Source organism: Lagopus muta, chromosome 8 (genome assembly GCF_023343835.1).
Source record: "Lagopus muta isolate bLagMut1 chromosome 8, bLagMut1 primary, whole genome shotgun sequence".
In the NCBI taxonomy this organism is placed as follows: Eukaryota; Metazoa; Chordata; class Aves; order Galliformes; family Phasianidae; genus Lagopus; species Lagopus muta.
In genome coordinates, this window is record NC_064440.1 from 13,404,843 (window position 1) to 13,421,354 (window position 16,512).

The window sequence follows — 16,512 nt, forward strand, 5'->3', positions numbered from 1 at the left end:
CACTGACCTGGAGGTAATTTGAATAATGAACTAAGTTAGTTTTGATGTTTGTGTCATCAGCACAGAAGTGTCAGATTCAGTTCTCCTTACATCCAAAATGATAGATGTGAGATCAAAGTGCCTTCAGTAACGTCAGCGTGTCAGACTCGTGTTATTGAGGGAAATCTTCCTTGAGCTATCAGCTCTGCTGTCATGAAAGCCAATTGATATCTTCACTATACCCCCATTCACGTGGAAAGGGAGGTGAACGTCAATGCAACGAGTTCCTTCACTTATTTTTTTTCTCTTGGGATTTAAATATGTCATTACCTGTCAATGAAATGAATTTGCCTATCTGAATACATGAAGGATGTAGCAAGACTGAAACTGGACAGTGAGGAATTCTGTGCCAGTGTCTGTTCAGGAGATCTGCAGTGTTGGAGGTTAGGGTTGGCAAAGAGGATGAGGAATCTGTTAGCACAAGAATGAGGAGGAGGAGGTTAGGATATCCTAAGGCAATTGTACTGCTGACTCGCATCAATTACTGCAGCAATTTTGCCTCTAAGTCCTTGACTGACAGCAAGGGAAAGGAGTAGGTCTTCTTGCTTGAAGTCTCACAAGGAGATGTGCAGGAGTCCTGGTAGATAAGCCACAGGTTGGAAGATGATTGCTCCCACACTGATGAGTAGCTGATGTTTAATTAGAGTAAACATTTTTCTTTAGAGGAAAACAAAGAGAAGCAGTTAGAATGACTGGCCACTGGATTTGGGCAGGGGATGGTCTTCCAAACTGGAAGGTTTTCAGAATTGTCCATCATCTACAGGTCTTGGCTCAGATGTTTTACTGCTGCCAGATGCAAGGGCTTTGAGTGCTGTTATGGAATTGGCAGACATGAGCAGTATTTACCTGTCTCCCCAACTAAAAATGCCAGCATCCAGTGACTCAAATCTCTGTAGCTGACTTGCTCTTTCCTTGGGTCACCCATCATGGTAAGGTAGGATGTGAACTTCTTCAGCACCTTGCTTGGGAAACAACATCAGGGAGCACATCTGATTTACTCAGGAAACATCTCATTATTTCTGACATTTGAAATCAGAAACCAAGTGTTAACTGAGCATAAGAGTTTTGATAATATTATAGTCTTCTGTGGCAACCAATTAACAGCAGGCTCTGAGATTGGCAAGTATACATTGAAGAGGACCAACTGGCTTTGACAGAATCTGACTATTGGTATAGTCTTAATGTTTTCTGATCACCTTGGTCCATGTGTTTGAGCCATTACAGGCACAGATGATAAGAATCTGAATTTGGCAGTGGATGTTTAGCAAGAAAGTGAATGGCACGAACGGAAGAGCTGTGGAAGCAAGAGGCCAGCGTTAATGTAGTAGGCGAGAATAGCAGTGACAACTGACATAGAGCAAAGCACCTTTGAAAACCATAAAATCAGAAAAGCATTACCAGAAAGACCTGTCAAAACTGATTAAAATCAGGGAACTAGCAGAAATCACAAGAATGAGCAGGACCACACACATAGTTTTTGATGATGTGTGAACACAGTCCCCCACCTTGACCACCACCAGACAGCACTGGAGGACCACAAAGCCCAAGAACTGGGGGGTGTCCACAGTGATAGGACCTGGAATTTTTCTCCTGTGGGAGAAACAGCTGCCAAATTCAGCGAACTTTGTTGGTGGAGCTGATGTGGTTGCTCTGTAAGAAAATACAGATAACGTTTCTTGAGGAACCCAGCAGACAACTGGAGAAAAGATGCACGGAAAAAAGAGAAACCTTCTGTAACATAGGTCTGGCTCCAGTACACAATGCGTTTTGCATGTCTCAAGAGTGTACTATCTCTATTTGCACGTTTTAAAATCCTGCATAGTAGCATAAACAGGATGGCACGAGAAGGTTGTGGGAGTCGAGAGAACTGTGCTATGAAAGGAAGAGACCCTCATCAGTATTTCTGCCATCAATACTTTGGGGAGGAAAGAAAAGAGAAAATCCCAAACCCCAAGCCCCACACTAAATATGCCACTAAATATGCACTTGTTCTCTCGGGCCGGCAGCCTCGAAGTTCATAAACTCGGAATTACCTTGTTTTGGAATAAGCTGTTCTGAAAATAATTTCCAATGGCTTCACCGAGTTTGCTTTGCTGGTGGCAGCCCTTTGGCTCCAAGCTGGCATGTGTATGAAGCTCTTTGAACAAGTTTTGACCTTCCTTTTGCCCATCAAGCCGGGTAATGACATGCTTTGTATTGCACAGAACACATACAATTGACAAGTTCATAGTGGTGTTTAAATATTAAACAATCTAGACAGGCTTTTGAGTCTTATGCCACTAGGAAAAGGCTCAGACCATACCCATCTTTGAAATTGGGCTGCGGGATCATTTGCACAGTAAGACAGACAATAAGACTTGTATACATTGCCATGCAACAGAAGAGACCCCGAACCGCCAGCCCTAAGTGGAAAGTTTATTTCTAAGCACAATATATGGAAAAACCAAACCAACAAACCCCACGGATATAGAAAAGGTTGTAGCAAATCCCTGGTCAAGTAGGACTTCATGTCGGTCACTACCCTGCACCTCACAGCTGTTTAAAATGTCATGCAATGGAGGAGAGGGCACTCAGAGGACACCCTCTGCTTCAGATCGAGGCGGATCTCCAAGCAGGAGAGGGCCTGTGGTTCTCCTGCTGAGCACTTCGGACTGTAACCAGCAAACAGGCAGCGCTGCTCACCCCCACCACACACCTCGCGACTCCCTGTGGCACTTCAGCAGGCTTTACCAACGTGGATTCTCACAACACCCCTGTGAGGTAGGTACGTATTGTTATTCCCCCTCTGTGTGGATGGGGGACTGAGCCAAACAGCCCAAGGCTACAGAGTCGGTGGCAGAGCTGGAGTGAGAGTAACGCAGAGTCCTGTGTGCTCGGATCGCTGTCACACCACTCTCGCACGGCAAATTGTGCTTCTGACCTGGTAAGTTTTTAGCCTTTTGCCAAATTAAAGGAATTGGAATTCTCCATTTTAAATGAGGGGAGGACGGGGGGGGAAACAACATGTTGTCTGATAGCCGTCTGTTCATTGGCATACGCCTTCCCCTCCCCAAAACCATCACCATTACCCATCTCTTGGAATGAGCAGCTTCCAAGACGGGCGTGGGGGTGAGGCTGCTGAGTTTGCTTTTTTTAACCAAGTTCATCTCTACTGTGGGTCAGAAGTACTTCTTTCAGAGTCTGTTCACTGCAATACTGTTATTCTGGTGTAGCTGCTCTTAGAGATGATGAGAATCACCTGTTCCTCTCCTTCTTCCCACTAATGTCCTTTCCATCACCTCAGCTAAAAGCACTCTTTGGTGGATAATAAGATTGGTCAGATATAGGTACAGTGGCCTCAGAAAGCATGCTGTTCATGTCTGTCTTCATCATGTCAGCTTTCTTGGCTGGTGTTTCACCTCCCAGATTCTCTGCTAGAGCAGTACCTGCTCTGTTGCCTTCTGATATTCAAAGGGACACTGTCAAGTAATCTGAATGAAAAACATGACCCTGCCTTAAGACTCTATCCTCCATCTCCAGCATTACAGAATGGCTGGTAGTTCAAACATGGGGGCTAAATTTGACACGTCCCCCAGTGCAGAAACATTCAACCTATAACAGCCTTGCTGCTGTGGGGGCTTGTGGCTTGCATTTGCCACGGCTCCATTAAAAGCTGTGGGAGGTGTTGGTACAATGACAGCAGGCAGTCGGACACAGCCACTGCACACTGCTTCTCAGCACATCTGCAGAATGGGCATGGTTTGGCTGAAGTCACAGCAATTTTTGGGAGGGCTGAGTTCAGGCTTGATCACTGCAGGCTCATTGTTTTTGGACTCCTGAGCTGCTGCTCCTCAGTGAGCCGATCTCTCTGTTTTTAGGCTTTCTACTCTGATGCTTGCTTTGTGGCAGCTGCATCAGCAAAAGAGCTTAGCCTCAGAGAGCTGGGAGATACACTCCATGGAGTGAGGACAGTGAGCAGGAAATTGGAAACATGGATCTCTTCCTGTTGCAGATGAAAGGTGGAGAAGGACAAGGATGGTAAAAGCAATGAGGTGAATAGAGAAAACACTACATGCCAAATGGAAAATAACAATATCAGTAGGGAAAGAAATTTTATTTCCAAGATTGAAAGAGAATATTACAAACAATGGAGAGTAAAAAAAGCCCGAACTCTAAAAACTATTTAAAAAGTACTTGACAGTGTCCCTTTAATATCCACAAATGATTCAGCCATTGTGCACTGAAAGAGAACGTTCCTGAAGAGCAACAAGTACCTTCGTGGATATATCCCAGAGAATGAGACTTATTAGAAGTGTTATGTATTTGATCAGCAACTGTGCTCCCTCTTCAGACTAACTCTGTTGAACTACTGAATGGAATAGACTCTGTAACAAACAAACTGGATGTGAAAGGTTCAGCCTACAAGACTGAGACTGTTACATATTGAGCAGCAGGGGTAAAGACACTGAAAAAAAAAACCCCACATATTTCTCAAATGTATGAGTACGTGAATCAGCAAAGTACCAGAAACCCACAGAGATGGGTCAGCTTTCTGTGACTGGAGTAAAATGAAAGGAAATTAACCTGGGATGCCTGCATGGAAAAATGGTGCGTGAATGGGAAAGATCTGGATGCTGGATTTGGGGTTATGAAGGCATAAATCATACCAGTACTTGTGCTTGAAACACCTGCGGAGCATTTGTACAAAATTCGCCAAAAATGCCTATACGTTGAATAAAGGTCATGGAATGCCCTCCCTCCCCCCCCCCCCCTCCCAACTCCACCCTCACAAACCCTTTGTCAGGAACATTATGAAAAATCACAATTTTTGTTTTGGTGAAATTTGGGTACGCCTGGGCTTTGTTGCATTTTCTTGGCGAGATGATTCAGCGGTCAGTTGTTGTTGTGTTTGGTTGTTTTTTTTTTTCCCATAAATCACTACTGAAAAATCCCCAGCCATTTCACTTCAGATATCCTATGGTAAATCGAACAAGGTTCCAGAATGACTCATGAACAAAACGACTCATAGCCCTGGTTAATCACAGTCTGGAAAAAAAAAAAAAAAAACTCCAAATATTTCATTCCCTTCCTGGTTTATATAAATCTCACACTTGCGTGCGTGTGTGTGTGTAGGGTGGGTGTGTACAGAGCATCACCTATTCCAGGTAATAGGATTTGTAAGACATGCTAAACCGTCTGTTCCTCTGCTTCCCCAGAACTCTGCCTACTCAGTTTTTAGTCTGTATTGCACTTGTTTTGTTGGTTTTTTTTTCTTTTTGTGATTTGTGTGGTTGTTTTTGTTTTTGTTTTTTTTTTCCCTTTTTTTTTTTTTAACTGGCTGGAAAACATTAACCTCTTTAGCATGAGTGTGCAGCTCTCCCTCCACCTGCTTTCTCCTCAGCTGGCCAGGTGCCGCCTCTTATATCTTGTGCAGTTACCGAAAAAAAAAAGAAAAGAAGGAACAGAAGAAGAAGAAAAGAAAAGAATAAAAGGGAAGAGAAAGAAAAAGGCACACCATGCTCCTCTGCGTTACGAGTTCTGCGTCTCCTCCGCTCTGCGTTAAGGCCTCCTGAATTCCTCGGCTCAGACCGTCGTGACCCTCATGACGAGCTCTCTGTTACTACTAGACTGACTCCTCTGTTCGTGAGGCCTCAGGTGGCTGAGTATATGCAGGATGGTGTAAGCACAGTGGTGGTCAGAGAGGGTGCCTGTGGCATGGCCGGCGGCCCGGGCCCCGCTGTCGGCCGGAGCGGAGTTAGTGGCTGTACCACCAGTGGAGGACGAGTGGGTGGTTTGGGAGGAGGGACGCTGATTTGTCCTGGTCCCTGTTTTTTGTTCCTCCATGTCCTTTGTTTTGTCATAGTTCAGCACTTTCCACTGCTGATTGACCGCCTGCCACCGTTTAAAAATCCGGTAAACTGAGGGCCCTTCGTGTATTATTAGACCTGGAGGGAAGGGGGAAAGAATTAAACATAAAGTAGAGATAAACTTTAGAAGAACCATCATCTTCATCACCCCAGCATCGCGCCCTCCAGCTGGCTGTTCTGCTCAGCTCTCCCTCAGCTTATTCAGTGATATATCATGGGATCACAGAGTCCATGGAAGGGACCCTTACAGGCCATCTGATCCAACCCCCTGCAGTGAACAGGCACGCCTACAGCCCCACCAGTGCTCAGAGCCCCTCCATCCTGACCTTGAGTGTCTGCAGGGATGGGGCTTCCACCACATCTCTGGGCAACCTGTGCCAATGCTTCACCTCCCTTATTGCAAAAAATTTTTCTCTCATATTCAGTCTAAATCTCCTCTCTTTCAGTTTGAAACCATTTCCCCTTCTGCTTCTGCTCTGCTGGATCCCTTTCCCCCTGAATTAAAAGGATTACAGCTTTATCTCAGCAATCAATAAACAGGTCTTAAATGCAGCAGAGTGAGTTATGCTCTTACAGCAGAACAGTATCTGTTTACCAATAAATGCCTGAGGTTTATCTATCACCGAGCTGGTTTTGCATGCTGCATAGGCATGATTCACTGTGTGTTTGGAGGGTAAGTAACTGCAGCTGACGTGCTGGTGACGTCTGCTGCACCAACGTCACTGCAAACTCAGAGCACATCTCCCCACACACACTGCAGCGGAGCAGATATGCGCACAGAGGCCAGGGACAGCAGTCAAAAACAAGAAGGGGCTGGCTATACCTGTGAATGGTTTGTCCTTCTCGGCAAATGTTTGCTCATTGGCAAAGCAGGTACCTTGTCAGACCTCATCGCTTCCAAGGGGAAAAAAAACAACACACTTGGAAAAAAAGAGCTTATGTAGTTTCTGCTGTGAGTATGCAGGGAATGCATATGTCGTGTTACCCACCTGTATGCACGTGATAGAACTGATATCTGGGGGATGGCAAGTGGGCTTTAGGACAATTGATTTCTCTGTGTTTGAAAGAGAGTGAGCTGCTCAGACCCTTCCACCAGGAGTTAGCTCATCTCCCAGAGCTCTGCCATCCTCCCCACAACTAGAGGGCTGGAAGGATGAGATAATGCCAGAAGTGGTTAGGCAGATGACACTATGTGACTATTAAGCATTGATACCATTCAAGTGACCAAGCTTTGACTATACCCTTTGAATGCAATGCAAGCAGCAGTGCCTACAACGGTGTTGTTCTTACCCACTGAGGCTGAACGAAGCTTCCCGTGTAGACTGGCTTAGATGATGCACTGTAATACAGTTAATAAGCTTTACTGGAGATTGGGATTTATGCAATGTGAGAGGGTCTTTGTGTCCTTGATTTGCAGCCATCTGTCTGATAGGAAAGTGCCCTTGTGTAACTGTGGCACTTTTTACCAGCAGGTAGGGCACGTACTAGTTGAGTTAGCAGATGCATAACTTCATTCTTCACAACAGTGATGGCTTCACTATTCTTGGTCACCATCAACATTACCAGAAATGTTTGTATTAAGAGCAGTTCTTTTGCCTACCTGTTCCAGGAGTTCAATTACTAGAGCAAAGAACAAAAGACCTACAAGATGCAAGAAGCAAAACCATATCAAAATGAGGAGGCTGCCTTGTCCACTGAGGGGTGATGATGTTCACAACAGGATACAGTAAGTGGTTTACTGTTGTCCCTGATGAATTGAATGTTGGGGCATTACCCTCCATCCAGCTTTCCTGGACTGTTTCTGATGACAGCCAACTACTAAGTAAACCAGTTCCATACAAAAAAACCCAACATATCAGAATGTCATCCTACCCTTAGGGCTGACCTCCCTTTGACCCACCAATGGTGTGCAGATATCTAATTTCTCAGGACATGCATCTGACTTTACAAACTTTAAATTCTAGGTTTACTGCTGTCTGAGTTTCTAGCCCTTCTGATTCCAAACACAACTAGAAGCCCTACTGACTTGATCACAAATTAGCTTCAGGGGGACTCACATTCATCTTAATGTAGTGCTGAGCTTGTTTACTGGCTGTAGAAGTAATTACATGAGTTAATTTAAGTATTCAAATCTAGCTATTTTGGGACATGGAAAATAGATGGGAAGTAAAATGGGCTAAAAATATGGGTGAGATCCTTATTCTGGTTCTCATAAACCACTGAGATTGCACAGGTATAATCATGTAATGATGCCAGCTTTTCAAAATGAAACAATATGATTTCATAACAAAACAAAACAAAAAAAAGGTGTTTTTTTCCTGTCTAGTTTGGAACATGGTTGAGAATTCTGACATCTTCTGATCAAAGCATAGCCATAAAAAGCAGGACTTAGGGAAAGCCTGCAGATCCATCCAAGGAGACAGCTTTGAAGCAGGGCTAAAGTGGATTGGTCCATGACAAGGGACATTAGACACATATTTAAATGAGCTGTCTGATGTGTAATGAATGAAATTCCACTCTGATCAATGACAGAGCCAATATTTCTCTGAGACCACTTTAAGCCTTGGATAAAAGAACCAAAATCAAATATTTTCTCCTTGGCTGTAGAACATCCTCCATAGAATCAAATCCATTCTCCAAAGTATTAAACACTGAGCCAGGACTGTAAATCTATTCTTAATTACCTTATCACAAATATTTAATGCGCAGGCTGATTCAAGAGGGCTGTTTATAAAATTCTTGTTTGTTTGCCTTCTAATTATAAATGTTTATGATCTTATGCAATTAGCTGTGTGATGCTGATGGATGGGTTGCTGAGTCAACTGAGCACCTGTTTTCTTAGATAATTTTGGTTTCCAAATATTTATGAAACTACAAAATAACTTGTTTTCCTCTGTATTTGCGGGGCTCTAAATTACTTATTGATTTCCCAGTGTCAAGCTCAGGAAGCTGTAAAATTAAAAAAGAACCAAGCAGAGGGGTGGGCAGGGAGGCGGAAGTAACAGTGATTCATTTGCAACAGAGAATGCCAAGATTAAGCAAGAGTCCATCACTTCATATCATCTTGCAGGATGCTTAACACTTGAAACAAATTTGGTCTGCCTGAGTTAAATTAGGTTTGGAATTCCTACGTTCAGCTGTGTGTACCCCCTTCCAGAAATACTCCTCCCTTGAGATTCATTCTGGTTAGAGAGCTGAATCTTTGCAATTAAAGGCCAGAGAAAAGTGGAAAATCCTTCACGAAGAACTGTGTTCAACTGCAAGCATCCAGCTGGAAGCAATTATTCCGTAAGCCAAATCCTCTATATGTGGGGAAGATAGCAATTTGGTGCGAACTCCTCTCTTTGTGAACTTCTCTCCCTTCAACTCAGAAATATCTCTATGAGAATTTCAGATGGATTCCAGTAGTGGCCTAATCCTTTTCCACTCCTCCCAAGTTTATCCTTCCCTCTTCTGCTCCACAAAATCTGTTCTCAACATATCCTATGTGAAAGACATCCTCTTCAGAAGTAAAATCTGTGTGAGTTTCACACAAATCTGCATTGCTCCAGATTGTTGCCAGGTCCATGAAATTCCTTTTTGCAGTGCTGGTGAAATGAGGCTCCTAGAGAACGTAAGTGCTGAAGATGAGTCCTTCTCATTTTGTTTACTCATGCAGAGACCTGACTGGACCAGTATCAGAGCAGATTCCTTGAACTGAAAATGGTTGAATGTCAGGGGAAACAATCAGGGAACTTATCATATATGCTTGTCTTGCTTACATGATTTAACTCTTATGTTTGTTTGTTTCCATGATGGAGGCATAATAAAAAGCCAGACTGAGCTCTGGTCATGCTTAAAACATGCTAAACTCGACAGTACACAAAGGATACTATATTTATCTCTTTTTGCTATATTCACTCTCTTACACATAACAGTTTCTTGCTCCTTCTATTATGACTTTATTAATCTGCATGAGTCCATGCAGAGTCAGACCATGGGCAGCTCTGAGGAGCTGTGTAGTGTCTAGCCAGAAAAATCACTTGAAGTTGGGCAGGCAAGGATTGTGCCAGTGCAGTTGCATACACATGTCCCAAGCAGCTGAGAAAGCAAACTGACAACTGTTGAGTCTGGGAAGGATCTAGCTCTTCCATCTATCCACCAACCTCACTCTCATTCTCTTCCTAGAACAAAGACATTTGTGCAATTTCTTTTCCAGATGATCAAGCTGCAGTCTGCAACAGAGCTAGCACTGCTGAAAGCAGTTCCAGTTCCACGTTCTACTGATTTGCACAGCTATGCCTGAGCTTCTTCACACCTAAGATGCAGGAATTGGAAAGAAGAGCATGACCAAAGGTGATGGCCCAGAGATAAGGCTGATATCACTGTAGGGCTTCTCTGAGCCTTGCAATACCTGCCCTGGGTTTAGTTGGAACAGAGGTGCATTGCCATTGTTGAGCCTGTGAGAGCTCAAGAGAGACCCTCAGTAGCCAGAATGGCTGTTGGCAGAGCATGGGCAAAAAAAAGATATTAAAGAACACAAATTTGAGCCTCCAGATAGGCAAGAGGGGATCAGCTAAGGTACCAGCATCCTGTGAGATTAACCCAAGAGCCTGCAAGTCTTCAATTTACAGCAACTTTGGAGCAGCAGTTTCCCAGAAATGACAAGCAGTCACCTTGTGCACACTGTCAGCTCTACCACCAAGCGATCTTTTCTCCAGGACCTCCAGCCTCTAATTAACCTTCCTCTCATTCCAACACTTGCCATGCATTTTCTTGAAACAGACAGGTAAATTCTTGGGGCAGAAACTTTTTCTCCCATTTGCCACTAAAGAAACCATGAAAACAAGACCTTTGCTGACAGTGAGTGGTAGTTTGCCCTTGTGCTGTCACTCACATTACCTACAGGAACAAAAATCACAATCTGTCCTAGCCAGTTACTCTGTCCTGCTTCTCATAAAGCCCCTGCCCTGTAATCTGAGCTGTCATCTCTTGTTTCCACCTTCAGAAGCTCTTCCACCCTTCCGTTTCCTTTCCAAGTGCAGTTTCACCTCAGCCATACAGCTGCCATGCTTTTGCCTGTTTCTGATGCTTTCCTTGCTGAGTGTCAGGGGAAGATTATGGCAGCTGTGATCAAAGTTAAATATCTGTATCCCCAGTAGTGATGGCTCAGGCCAAGGCCAAGCAATCCTCCTGGGAGATAGGGCTTTCATTGCTGGACTTTCCCCCTATTGACATAATTGCATACACATACCCTTCTTTCCCTTCCTGTGAATTCTTTCATCTTTTGTGGCAATTTCAAATTCGTCCACTTCAGTTATTTTCTTGCATTAATCTCATCCTATATGCTTCATCCTTACCCTCCTTTTATCTTAATCTAATAGCAGAAAAGTGGCTGTACTAGTTCAGAGAAGAGGTCTGCCTGTCACAGCCTCCCACCTCCCCAGCAGCCATCAGTACAAGAAGCCAGGATAGTACAACATAGCAGGGAGAGGTCTCTTTAGAATCATAGAATCATTTGAGTGGGAAGGGACCCTTAAAGGCCATTGGGTCTCACTCCCTGCAGTGAACAGGGACACCTACATCTCCATCACTTGCTCAGAGCCCCTCTAGCCTGACCTTGAGTGTCTCCAGGGACGGAGTTTCCACCCCTGGACAACCTGTGCCAGTGCCTCACCAACTTTCTTTGAAAACTTCTTCCTTATATCCAGCCTAAATCTCCCCTATTTTAGTTTGAAACCATTTTCCCTTGTCCTATCACAACAGACCATAGGTTTCTAGTGCACTACAATGAAATGTACTGACTTCTGCTCTGAGCTCTGCTTTTGCTCAGGTAAGCTGACCCTACACACCCCAAATTCTCATAGTCTCTCTGAGATTGCTCCATTCTAAAAGATAGTTTAGAAATAACCATGAATCTCTGCTCATGTCGACCTCGTATCTCACAATACACGAGAGATGAGTCACCAAGCTGAGGTTGGAAGGGATCTTAAAGATTATCCAGTTCCAACCCCCTGCCATGGGAAAGGTTACCCTCATCAGTGATACAAGAGAGTCCTTGGTGATAAACTTGAGGGGAAAAAAAAAAAAAGCCAGAGAGACCTTTCCTTGGAAATATGGGCTGGGAAAGGGGCATCTGGTATCTGGCACCTCCTCAAGGTCTCTTCTAGCTGAATCTGACAAGTTCTTTAAACAACACAACATCTTTAAATCCTCCAGAGCCAAGACTCAAGGCTGTAGAATTGCTCAACAGGCACTAGTGAAGTGGATGAACCAGGGAATAGGTAGATTTATAACTGAAAGTAATGCCATGGCATCAGTGCAGATACTACACTTGGACTGACTGGGGAGGGAAGAAGTGACTATCAAGTGGGGAATCAGGAAATTCTCTCCTTCCCCTCACACCTGTTCATCATCCCCAGAATCTCTTCAATTTGACACCCTCTTTCTGCAAGGTCCCAACGAGTGCAATCCCCAGAGCAGAGGTGCAGAGACAGAGCTATAATGCTGCCCTCCTTGCAGTACCGTGATGAAACGTGCTGATATGTGGTCACAGCATCACTGTCTCTGGTACTGTGACTGCCTGGCCCAGCTTTTGTTAAGGGTTTTGTTTTCTCCTTCCCAAGAATAGCACTTTGCACTTCTTTTTATTGAATTCCATCTTGTTGATCTCTCCAGTTTGTCAAGATCATTTCAAAGTCTGATCTGATTCTCCAGAGTGCTCGTGGCCTTTCCAAGTTTGGTGTCATCTGCAGATTTTATAATAGCACTTCCTGTTTCATTATCAAAGCAATTAATAGAAATAATGAAGAGAGCAGAGTCCAAAACATTCCTACTTGAAATGTGTTTCCACTACACCACTGACAATAACTATGAAAGCAGTTTTTCAGTTGTTTGTACATCTGCCTTTTAGTTACATAATCTAAACCACATTTCACTGTTTTCTTTAGGGGAACCTGAAGGCAAAGCATCAAAAGCATTGCTCAAGCCATGGGATGTCAAACTGACTGCTTCCTCCTCAGCCACTAGGATAGTGACCCTCCCAAATTAGAGGTGGTTATACTCTCATGCTCCTCAATTGGTCAGTTAATTATTTTTTTCTAGTATCTTTCTATGAATCTGTTAAACTCCTTTGCCCTTCATTTCCTTGATCTGCCGTTCAAACCTTCTGCAATGACAGAGATTATATTCAAAGCCAGGTACTCTGCCTGCATTTCCCCAGCTGCCTGGCACCTCCTGTGTCCTCCCTGAGTTTGTGATGATACAATGCTCATGGGTCAGGGATTGCTCCTGCGGCTTCCTCTGAAGTTCATTAAAATGTGCTGACAAGGACACAGCTAACTTGTCTAAATATTTTCAAGTCTGTTCTTTTCTGATTCTGCCCTGGGCTCCTTTCTCCTCATTAAAATTATTTAAGTTTTGAAGACTGAAACAAAGGCAACATTTAATGTTTGGGCTTTTTTTTTTTTTTTTTTTTCCTCCCCCATCAAGTATTATTTGAGCTCTTACACTTGCTTTAACATAACCTTACGGACCCATTTGTTGTTGCCTTCTCTCTCCCTGTATGGTCATCCTGGGGCTTGGGTCTGACTGATCCCTTTGCCTGTGTGATTCCTGGAGACCTGTCATTAGTTGCAGGCTTTTCTTTCTGCCTTTTTGTGATTGCAGCTTCTGATTTTGGGTCCTCAAAGAGCTCCTGATGCAGCCTCAGTGCTCTCTTCCCACGCTTCTGAGCCTTCCCCTGCACAGGCACAGTTTGCTGTTGTGCCTTTAGTATCATCCCTTTTGGCAATCGCGAGCTGTTCGCAGCTCTTTTATCCTTCTGATTCTCTTCCCAAGAGTTACTCCCTGCTCTGCTCCCCTGAGGCTGCTGCTGCTGCTGCTTTTCTGGAGTCCATTATCCTCACATCATATATTTCTTGAGTTCAGGAATGCTTTCATCACACACTCCCTTTTCGTACAAACTACTGCTACGTTCAGATTTTCAGGGATTCTTTGCTCTCAGGAAAACTCAAATATGAAGGATAGACTCCTTCCTAACCCTCATCTCTGTTTTCCAAAATATAATTTTTTTTCTACACCATGTTTCCAGTGCTTAGTGGAAGTCTACCCTGCATACATGAGGGTAATGGATGACCTGGGACCTCCACACCATCCTTAAGACATCCCTAATTGTTGCGAGGCATCAGAGCAGTGAGCAGAATGCTTTTAGTCCACAGAATATCTGGCAAAGGTCTGCCCTGAATGCTGATACAAGGAGGCTGTGCAAGCTGGAAAATGTCCGGCACTGAAAGATACACAGCATACACTGAAAACTTATTCATAAAGATTAGAGCTCAAGTGAATGCTTAGCGTATGGACAAAAATAATTAGCTGATTATAATCAGGCATTTTCTTATCAATCATTCTCCATGCACATTTTTTAATACCTCGAGAGATGATTAAATATATGCAAGGCTGAGCTGTAATTTGGCCAAGCAGAACTGGGATGGCTGTGTGGCTGGGCCTTGTTCACTGCTGTTGATCACAGAATTGTTTAAGTTGGAAGGGACCTTTAAAGGCCATCTAGTTCAACACCCCTGCAGTGCACAGGGACAACTACAGCTGCATCAGGGCACTCAGAGCCTGGTCCAGCATGACCTTTGGATCAGTGAGTGATATGTGCCATCATGGAGCCCATGGGTCTGGGGAAGACAAACCACTTTCTTTTCCCCATCACCCTTAGGTGTATTTTCTGTAATGGGATTGCACTGACAGGCAGCTTTCACACCTGTCTCATGCTTAGCTCTCCTCAGGTCACACGGGCCACAACTCTGGCAAAACTGAAGATGAGCCCCTCCAGTGTATACAGACAAGCTGCTCCCAGCTCTCTTGGTGAGGTACTTTGTGAAGGTGTGGACTATTCCCTTTCAGATCATTAACAGCATAAGCAGGCCCCCAGGCCCTCTGCTGCTGATAAACCAGCAAATATTGACTTAGTACAGCTTGGCTCCTCTCATGCAAGCTGGGCTTGAAGGACAGTTCTGCCTTAACGCTTCCTCAGCCCCAGGTGGGCCACAATCCCATGCAGTGGTAGCAGGAGCTCTTCTGCTTCCCTCCTCTGCTCCATCTGGCAGAGCAACAGGAGCAGCAGCCCCATCTGAGCTACGTCCCAAGCTCTGCACAGCCGTTAACACCCACCTTCGGACTCAGCAGGATTCCTGCTGGCTGGAAGAGGGATCAATGTGCCAGTGTCTCATAAGGTCACTACAGTTGCTATGGCACTGGTAGGAGGTGGATCACTTAATCCACTGGGATGAGTGGAGAGGATGGGTAGAGACTTTCTGTCATAGGGCTGATGGGAGTGGGGTCAGTATGTTATAGGTGCAATGTAGAGCTTTTATGGCTACCAGGCAGAAGCCAGCTTCTCTGAGAGCTGCTGCCTCCATCTGCAGTCAAGTCCTCTGCCCAGCCATGTGTACCTCCACAACACATGGGCATAGCCCTGTTGGGCTGAGCTGGTAAGGCTCCAAATAAGGAAATGGAAGAAGGTGATATCAAGTGTCTGAGGGATAGGAAATTCCTTTCCATTTAGCACTCCTACATGGTTTGTTTGCCCTGGGAAAACAACATCAGTTGTCTGCAGGATGCCACTTGTGATAGAGGAGCTGGGCTGGCCCTGGGAACCACACAGAGCAGTACCATCACTCTAGAAATGCCAAAGTATTTTCAGCTCTACATATACAATCTACCAGCCACAACTTTCTCCCACCCTGCCCACTTGCACTCCCTCCCTCAAAACCTGGACAAAAAAAAAAAACAAAACAAGAATTATCAGCAAAAACGAGTAAAATAAACCTCTAAGTAATCCTCGCTCAGGAAACAGTCAAGCCATAAACAAAAGCACTCCTGCAAGCTCAGCTGGCTGTGGACAGCTACAGCAAAATGGATGTTGTGCCCTTAAGGGCCCTTGTACTCCTGTGGTATTTAATTCGTAGCACACGATAAAGCAGAAGATTAAAGGGCAGTCTCTAGCTATACAGGCAGCAAAAAAATGGAGACTGTTCTTGGAAAAGGCAAATAAATAAATAAGGAGTGGAACTCCACAAGCAGAATGCTCTTAGTTCTGAATCATACGCCTCCACTATTCCTCACTTGTGAGTCTACCTGTAACTGTGCAATTATAGGGCTTAAAGGCATTGCCCATATACCACCTTGCTCTCTTCAAGATTCTCCTCCTTGCTTCATAGTGAGGATTGTATGAATCCTTTTGGTGTGGTTTTCTCCCCACATTTACAATGGAGAGGACAATAGCACCCCACACCTTGATAGGACATTGTGCACAAGAGGTACATGGCACCAGTTGTGTGCATGGCAGATGCTATTGGTTCTTTAAAAGAAGGGAACAGAAGATCAAACTGGATCGAGAAGGGCATTGGCCTGGTGCACACCCTCATTTACTGGTGACTCTATGGGTCTCCTTTACATCTTCAGGATGTTCAGGATGTTCTGACAGAAGTCCATGGAGGTGGACATTTCTTCTGTTGCCACAGCAGTCAGCCCTCCTGGTGAGGGTTCTAAACCTCCCTATCCTATAACTAATACCACTTTGACTAAGGTGCTACTTTTGTAATCATGTTATATCCTCAGATATTCCTGGGATATTTCT

At 44.4% G+C, this 16,512-nt stretch overlaps 1 protein-coding gene across 1 annotated transcript in view; it reads right to left on the reverse strand.

The window, feature by feature from the left end:
* Positions 1-4,817: 4,817 nt before the first annotated feature.
* Positions 4,818-16,512, reverse strand: part of MARCHF4 (membrane associated ring-CH-type finger 4) — an 81,206-nt gene continuing 69,511 nt past the window's right edge. The window contains exon 4 of the mRNA XM_048953328.1: positions 4,818-5,963. Within this exon, the coding sequence (XP_048809285.1) occupies positions 5,602-5,963 (362 nt within the window). The 3' untranslated portion in view covers positions 4,818-5,601. The remainder of the gene's footprint in view (positions 5,964-16,512) is intronic.